At 34.3% G+C, this 9,197-nt stretch overlaps 1 protein-coding gene across 1 annotated transcript in view; it reads right to left on the minus strand.

The window, feature by feature from the left end:
* Nucleotides 1-322: 322 nt before the first annotated feature.
* LOC107723547 (ephrin-A4-like) overlaps nucleotides 323-9,197 on the minus strand; it is a 64,203-nt gene continuing 55,328 nt past the window's right edge. The window contains exons 4-5 of the mRNA XM_016532232.1: nucleotides 1,897-1,923; nucleotides 323-993 (exon numbers count right to left, since the gene is read on the minus strand). Coding sequence (XP_016387718.1) covers nucleotides 896-993; nucleotides 1,897-1,923 — 125 coding nt within the window. The 3' untranslated portion in view covers nucleotides 323-895. The remainder of the gene's footprint in view (nucleotides 994-1,896; nucleotides 1,924-9,197) is intronic.

Below are 9,197 nucleotides of genomic sequence, written 5' to 3' on the forward strand. Positions count from 1 at the left end.
AGTGCCTTATTAAACTGCTTTTATGCTTTACAGAGAGTTAAGAAACACGCAGACCAATCAGAGGAGTCCATACTGGGAAGTGCCTGATCATACATGCCCCACAAGTGATGAACAGGAAGTAGTTTCTTCTCTTCCTGTGTGGTCCATGCAGGCCGTCACTCAGTCATGCAAATTCCAAATTTCAAATAAATTTTTAAAGAAATTCAAGACACAAAAATTCCAGGACATTCCAGGTAATTCCAGAGTTCTGCAGGGTTGCATAAAGTCAATACAGCAAAACTATTTTCAAATGCTGTGGTCTGGCTTTGGTTTCAATGTATTGTTTTTTTTTCAAAGAGAAAAAATGTAAAAAAAAATTACAAAAAGTATTTTTTCAAGCTGTTGATCATTGGATATGGTAGTGATCACACATTTGAATGGTCACTCTGTCCCTGAACTTTCACTCAGTAGTACAAACAGCAGGACCGGGGAGCTTCATCCTCCTCGTCTTTGGCTCAGTTTGTTGTACAGTAGGACAGAGGGGGGGGGGAGCAGGGGCTTGTAAAGGAATGTCTGACTCTCAAGGACAGGTGGATTAAAAGAAAATGAACAGTAAGATAAGCTCTTTGAAGGTAGATTAGTGTCGCTCTGTTACGGAGTGAACTTTCATCAGAGCAGACAGGAGTAAGGAGTCACTGAGAGTGGACGGAGAGAGAGACAACCAGAAAGGAAATGGAGGGATGGGGATTAATAGCGTGACAAAAATGACAGAGAAAAGGAGTACGAGAGAGAGAGTCTATGTGTGTGTGTAATCCACAGAAGTAGAGCAAGCATTTACTGTAACGCAACTGGCTATGGAGGAATATCTGCCGCAACAGAGCACTTGTTTTTAGGTTTTATGTTTTAAAAAGAAATATTAGAGAAAATAAGGCAACAAGAGGAAGATGTGGAGGAGAGAGAGTCGTCCGACTGTCACCGGATGGACAGCACTGCTGTGTGATGGTCTCTCTGTGGCTATAATAATCATAAAAAGGTGAAACAGACAAACATGATTTTAAATATGATGTAAAAATACATATGCATAAACACAGACACACACAGACACACACACACACACACACACACATATATATTTGGGAAGCACACTATATCGGCACCTGAGATTTTGTAAACCAATCCGTATTGGCACATATTGGATATTTAATTGTTTTTACCCATTCTAACATTGACATAATCATCTAGCATCTTTATGGCTCCTGAAACCTAAGAATGCAGTTTTATATGTATAAAAATAGACTTAATTCTGTTCATAGTGGTCATAAAAAATTAAAACAATGCTAAAAAATTATTTAGCATAAGGTATATGCAAAATAACTATAATTATAATCAAATAATTACTGGTGCAGCAAGGGCGCACACAAAACCTGTTCATAATTTTAAAAAAATTATGATCAACAATAATATATATATGTGTATGTATTAAGTAGTGTAACCATTTCAATTACTTTATTAAAGTAATGTAAATGATTACATTTGATTACTTTTTGATTACTTTTCCAAATTTCTAACGAATGTTTTCAGCTGTTAATCATTTTCAAACATTTAAACCAGGTTAACCTTACAGTAGTGCTCAACAGTAATTACTGTCAGACATTCAAAATCTTTAATCACTTAAATTAAGATTATAATAATTAAATTTTAAAGCACAGCCACCACAAAATTACACTTTAGCAACTCTTTACTTTGAGACTGTCACACACACACACACACACACACACACACTTAATAATATTCAATAATAAAAAAATAAAAAAATAATTTGCTTTTTTAATAATTAAAAAAAATAATTTTGTAGTTTTATTTCATATTATAAACCAAGGGACCTTACAAGTAAAGTGTATGCCAATAAACACTAACCTTCTCGTCTTGATGATCCAGCTGTTGCTACAGGATATAAAGAGAGGGAGGGAGAAAGAGAGAGAGACATGTGAGATGTAAGTGCTTTCTACATTTTTTGTTTGTTTGTTTGTTTTTGAAGAACTACCAACTTGGAACATCATTCTTGAGAATAAATGAGGAGAAGAATGCACATAGAGACACATTTAACATTACTCAGGCAGAAACATAGTGAAAAATTACTAACGGCTGTGCAACCCCAAAATACATCCTCAATGCAAATTCTCTTAAAGGTCGCACACAGAAAGAGAGCAGAAAAAAAATGAAGGTGGAAGGAGATGAAAGATTCTGCAAGAAACAAAAAAAAATAGTGGACTGGAAGGATGAACAAAAGAAAGGAGCGTGGAAAAGGAAAGATTTAGAGGGGGGAAAGGAGCAAGAGATACAAGACTGAACAGAGAAGGGCCACAAAAGCAACAAAGATAGAGTGATGGAGCGAAACACGGGAGAAGACAGAGAAGAGGAGGAAGTGTGAGAAAAGCAGAGGGAGAACGAACAAGGAAGAGAACCTGAAAGAAGGTCAGACGGCAAAAGGAAAGAGACGAAAGTGGGAAGGAGGGAGGGAGTTTGTGTCTGTGTGTCACTCTCTCAACAGGGGGTCAGACTGAGAAACATAATGGAGAAAAGATGAATGGAGAGAGAGAGAGAGAGAGAGAGAGCGAGAGACATACAGAGATATCGCAGATGTGGAGGAAAGTAGAGCATAGTAGACTAAACAAGAACAGAAAAGTGTTGCCTAAAACTACAGAGCGAGTTGAAAGTGGAAGACAAGTGTACAAACAAGCATGTAGTTCACACTTAAGATACATTTTTTCAAAAAAATTTAATTCATGTGAGTGGTATTCTATGACTGTGCCCTTTTTAGATTTTAAGTTTTGAAATCAGCTTCTTGCCTTCACTGGTATGTTTGTTTAAAATGGACAAATAACAATAATAATAAAAAAATTTTTTTTTAAAGTTACAATTCATTTCATGTACTTTCTCAGTTAATCTGGACAAACAAACTGCATGTATAATAATTTTAAAATATTTGGAAAAATGGTTTACAACGTTTTAAATGAAGCATAGCAAGTCACACCGCAGGACATGTCAATTTTCCAAAAGCATTTCACGTCAACTAATTGGCTGCTCGTTAAGCAAAATCAAGTTAACACACATTAGTTCAAGTTAGTTTAACCCATCATTAACACTTGACCAAACGGAGAGATAAAATCCTTCATTAAAGATTTCGTTCAAACATGCCTACTTTTGATGAGGACACTGACTTTTGTCAATATTTACAGTCAAGAAATAAGAGAAAATGTGTGCAGATAAAATGAAATTGCCTCAATAGAAAAAATCTACAATGAGCATCAAAACAATAGAAACATATACAATTAAATCATAGTAAATTACAATTTTAAAAACAATGCATAAATGTAATGCATTTATAATGAACCACTAATCAAACATTGTTTGACTTTATCATATATAAATCATGTAACATGTACCATTCTGCTACTTTTTGTCCACATTTATCTTTCCACAAATCAAATCTTGGAACACAGGGAAGCATGAAAAAAGATTTTCAAATTTAAATTCATTTCACTAGATTACATGACAAGGGCATGAAATGATTAATCTATAATTGTTATAGATTAAAGGATTAATCTATAATATAGGATTAATCTATAATCTATCTTTTAACCATAAATAAAATAAATAAACAAACAAATCATTATTAATACGATTAAACTAACTGAAATAAAAATACTTTTTACAAAACACAAAAACAGCGTGCAATGATTGATTTTGAAATGCTGAGAGGAGTCTGAATTAAACCGTTGTTTACATCTGACAACATACAAAAAAGTAAAAAATAAAATGTATTTAATAAAATCTAATAAAAATTTAAAATTAGACAAATACAAAATATGCATTCATTTACAAAGTAATGGTAATTTTAGACATGTAATGACAAAACCTTAATCAGGCATTAAATAAAACTAAGATGAATATGAATTTATATTATTATTTATATGTTCTGATCTTCTATTGCCTAATTATTATTCAAATATACCAAAGTAAATAATGCACATAATTGTTTTGAACATTGTTTTGAATAGAAAAGGCACCTTAAACCGAAATGGAAAAAAAAGAGAGAAGATCATTAGTCTTGAAGAAAAATATATTATTTCGACAAAAGTTTAAACCTATTTTTCTCTCTTACTGAAGTTAAATGAAATGTTTGCTTCAACAAAATGGCAGTTTTTTTGTTTTCAAGCACAAAATGGCTGCAGTTGCGCTTTCCTTGCATAAAACATGGCTGCCATGGTATGATGCAGAGAATGACTGGGAAGAGGATGCGAGAGATTGAGAACAGAAGAGAGGGGGGAAAAAAAGAAGAAAAGAGGGCTTCCTTGCTTTTGCAATCTCTGCAATTTTACCCTTTACTTTGTTATTGCAAAATGAAAAAATTCGACTCGCATGCCAAAAACGTAACCGTAATTTTCCTGTTTATATTTTCGGAACGATCGGTCACTTCAGGGAAAAACTACACTTGTGTAAAGGCACTGAATTAGTGTTTTTTTTCTTTTTCTTTTCGCTTTGGAAAAAACGCTCTGGTGAATGACAAATCTAACAAGGCGAGAGAGGTGAATAAAAGGGGGAGGACGAGGTATCCACTGAGGTGGGCAGCGCAAAACGGACAGAGTTTCGGGTTTTAAAAACAATTAAAAAGATTGAGAAACGGACAGAAACTGGAAAAGGAAATGGTGCGCTCACAACAGGACCGTGCGAGTTAAAAAGAGCTGAAAAAGACAGGGATCAATTAGAGAGAAAGTAGAACTGACTGAAATGGTTTTTCACAGCGGGGGAGAGAAGGACCGAGTAAGACGCTGAATGAGGGAGAGGAGGGAAAAAACAACAGCAGAATTAATGTTTTGACAAGTTGCCCCGAGTAAGTGCAGGGAGTGGAGCAAAGTGAATAGGATGAAAGACGAGGGCACCCGGGAGCTGTTTTCCATGAGACGCCACTCAATCAAGACTTTTTGTTTTGGTCGCACTTTTATGATTTGAGCGAGGTGTCTTGCTACCAAAATCCAGGTATAAACATCAGAAAGCTTTTCTTACAAGCATTGGTACATTTAGCGATATATAGATGAGTGAGGGGATGCATTTCACTGCGACACATTGGCAGCTTTTGGGGATCCTTCAAGCATGAGACTGTTGCTGTCAGGGGGAACAATTTCACTGTTACACTCAATGAACAGCAGAATCCGTCATCGTCTATAATGAGTGCTACATTCAGTTACTTTCTATATATCAGACTTTTAATAATTCACATGCAGCTCAAAACATTTCAAATGAATATAAAAGCTTATTTCACAGCGTTAACCAACCATCCAACCAACTTGTGACCTGATTCCCTCTGGTATTACTGATCTATTTGCCGTCCTTAGCATGTTCTGTTTCCCATGAGCCTGGCCATTAAGGCTCAAATGACCTAGTGAAATGTGCTCGACTTAATTAAAGTTTAAATACAGCTTGCTGCTGGTGCAGCGTGACTGAGATTTAGCTCCAGCTGCGGCTGTAACGTTGCTTCCACGGCTCTGGTTCTGAGGCAAATGCTGACAGGACCCTCAGTCGAACACGGACTGTCAGATAAAAGACCTTCCACAGGAAGGAACCCAAGTCGGTTTGTGGCACTACCAGGAGGAACAAACACCAGCTGTGCAAAACATGCCCTGGCGCAAAGTCCCGTCACACACCTCTCCTTTCATTCGTCTTTACATGCAAGTGATCAGAGGAAAACAGCATAGGGAAAATGCTGTAAAGGTGTGCAAGAAGGTATGCGGAAAAGATGGAGGGGCTGAAAGTGAAATGTGGTGGAGAATGCAGAGATATTTGAAAGCAAAGGAGGATAGTAAGTGCAGATATTCATTTTAAATGTTACTTTTATGCTTGTAGAAAAGAACGATTCAATGAAATACATTTTAGTTGATGTCAGGGAGGGTTGAACCTGCAATAAATATTACAATTTAATGCCAAATAAAAGATACACACAAAATTGCAATGGTATCTCTTGTTGTTTAAAATTTAAAATTTTCTTGTCATGGATGATAAACGTTAAATGGTCGAATCAAAAATGAAACCAAAATAAATAAATAATTGTTTGTATAGAAGTGAATACATGAAGACAGTATGAATTCTGCTAAAGAACAAAAAAACGAGATACAAAATGTCTCAAAAAAATTATGAATAAAATATAAATATAATTAAAACAATAAATTGTGTAATAAATAGTGCTGTCAAACGATTAATTGCGATTAATCGCATCCAAAATAAAAGTTTTTGTTTACATAATATTACGGTGTATATTTATTATGTATAAAGACACACACATACAGCATATATTTTGAAAATATTTACATGCATTTACATGTATATATTTATATTCATATAAATTATATAATATATACACACGTAACATATTTTTCTTAAATATATACATGCATGTGTGTGTATATACGTAATAACTATACACAGTACACACACATATATTATGTAAACAAAAACTTTTATTTGGGATGCGATTAATTGCGATTAATCGTTTGACAGCACTAATAATAAATAAATTGTATTTTGTATTATGATATTATATAATATTAAATAAAATTATATTTTATTGTATTATATACCACTAATTCTTACTGCACAGTATTTACTCAAAATCAATACAAAAATACTAAAAATGCGCATTACACATTGACAAAGCTGACACAAGAATTAATCGGCCAACCAAGCACATTTGTCTGCCAAAATGCTTAGAAATGGTCAAATATATATGTATGAATATAAATAGATGTGTCTATAACTATTCAGGAACATGATGCAAGGGCTAGATGGAATGAGAAGAGAGTCGAGACTGTAGTGGATAAGACTCTGATTAGTTTTGCTCTGGTAACGACAGATCATAAAAATGAGGGAGGGAAGGAAAAGACTAAAAGAAAGTGTGGGGGAGATTAGTGCCACTCCAGGAATGACTATACACAATCGGAGGAGAAAGAAAGAAAAAAGGAGGGAGGGAGAAGCAGGGATGCTACAGTTTAGTCTGGATTAGTTTTGGTCAGAGAACAGAAAAAGAGGGGAAAAGATAGGGAGAAAGGGAAAGAGAGGGATAAAAGAGATGGACCATCTGAAGCGAGAGCATGAGAAGGGGAAAATGCGCAAAGACGAGGAAGAAAAGTTGTCATTCCACGCATCCATTAAAGCACGGATAAAGTAAATGTTAGTTCAAATGAATGAAGAGCCTTTTCCTCCTCGAAACAACAAAAACCTCCATCTTTCCTTATCAAATATTTGCTCCTAACATAAAAACACATCCACCTCAGATCATTCTCAGCTACAGATGTTTCACATACAAACATTTCAAATCAATTGCACAAACATTTTCTGCTCCAACCACAAACTAGAAACTAGATATTTCTCATTGAAGGTTGCGCAACACTCAGAATTGAGCAAAACATCTCCTTAAAGGGTTCAAAAATTTGATTTCACAACAGAGAGTTTCTGTTTGATTTACTTGATGTGGAACAAACGCAATGGTTATCCACTTTTCAAACTACGAAAAAGTAACGGAGATATTTAAATACAGTGCTATTGATCTCAAGTCAAACTAGCCAAATGGAAAACATTTTCATAGCTGATTTCCTACAAATGGTGTCAAGAAAAGTTCGAGAGATTGCGAGAGGCCAGAAGGCAGGTTTGGGGCCACGACAGGTCTTGGATATTGGGTTCGACAGCTTCTGAGTTGGTGTGCATGTGTGTGAAGCAGGAGGTGGAATCGGGTCAGACGGCTTACGGACTGGACTGCCATTCCCACTCTTACTGAGCGGCATTCCCTGCTGATCCCGCATCAGCCAAGCCGAGCGGAAGGTCAACATAAATGCAGGGGTCTGAGAGCCAGCCTCTCTAGACGCACAGGACACACACACACACACACACACACTAACACGCACATACACTTTCACACATCATGCTATAACAAAAGGAAAAAGAAATGCCAAATATGTGACCCTGGACCACAAAACCACTCATAAGGGTCAATTTTTTGAAATTGAGATTTATACATAATCTGAAATAAATAAGCTTTCCATTGATGTATGGTTTGTTAGGATAGGACAATATTTGGCCGAGATACAACTATTTGAAAACCCATACAATGTTTTTTTGGCTATTGCTAAAAATATACCCAATCACATATAAATATGTACTAATTATTTAAAAATTAATAAAATATCAATTGACAACAGTTTATAATAAATTTGATTTTGTTGCTGTACTATTTATACTTACAATCTTTAAAAGTATACATTCAAATTCTCATTTCAAAACAAATGCATTTATCATCATTTAAATGTATTATTTAATTTATATATATGTACATTTAAAGTCACTTGACTATACACAGTATTTTTTCTATATTATCTACAAAAAAATATACATACGTCGAATTCCAATTTTGAAACAAATGTATTTTTATTATAATAATGTTTATTGTAATTCAAATTACTACTACTACTACTAATTATTATTATTATTATTATAAATAAATATAATAAATAATATTTTTAGTTCGTTTTTTTTAATATACATTATTTGTATATAAATTAGATTTTGTTATATTATTTATCTAAATAATACATACAATACAAATTCCAATCTCAAAACAAATGTAACATTTTTTATTAATGTTTATTATAATATAAATGTGTTATAACATTTGTTATTATTATTATTATTATTATTATTCAACACAGACAGGTTGATTGATTTTGTTGCTATAATAATTATCTACAGAAAAAAATACATACTAATTCCAATTTTACAACAAATTAATTATTTTATTGTTGTTTATTATAAATAGTATGTATATTATGTGTGTGCATGCCTATCTATAAAATGGAAAAATTCCCATTTGAAAATAAATGTGTTGTTTTCCATGTACAACAACGTAAGGCGACTGTTTAGCGCAAGACAAGTATGAGACTTTCTTTGCTATTTTAATCTCCATTTAAACCATTGTGCTGCAGAATGAAAAAAGAAAAGGAGGAAAAAATAGAATGATGAGCCAGGGAAAGAATGCATTAGCAGAAGAGGGGAAATGGAAAGATGTCTGCAGAAGGTAGGCAGAAAGAAGGAAAAGCGAGCGAGAGGTTGCGTGCAAAAAGAGGGGCATGTCTGATTGCGTGAGAGGGCGGGTGTGTGTGTGTGTGTGGGTG

This window comes from Sinocyclocheilus rhinocerous, unplaced genomic scaffold (assembly GCF_001515625.1).
Source record: "Sinocyclocheilus rhinocerous isolate Xijiao unplaced genomic scaffold, SAMN03320098_v1.1 scaffold241, whole genome shotgun sequence".
NCBI lineage: Eukaryota > Metazoa > Chordata > Actinopteri > Cypriniformes > Cyprinidae > Sinocyclocheilus > Sinocyclocheilus rhinocerous.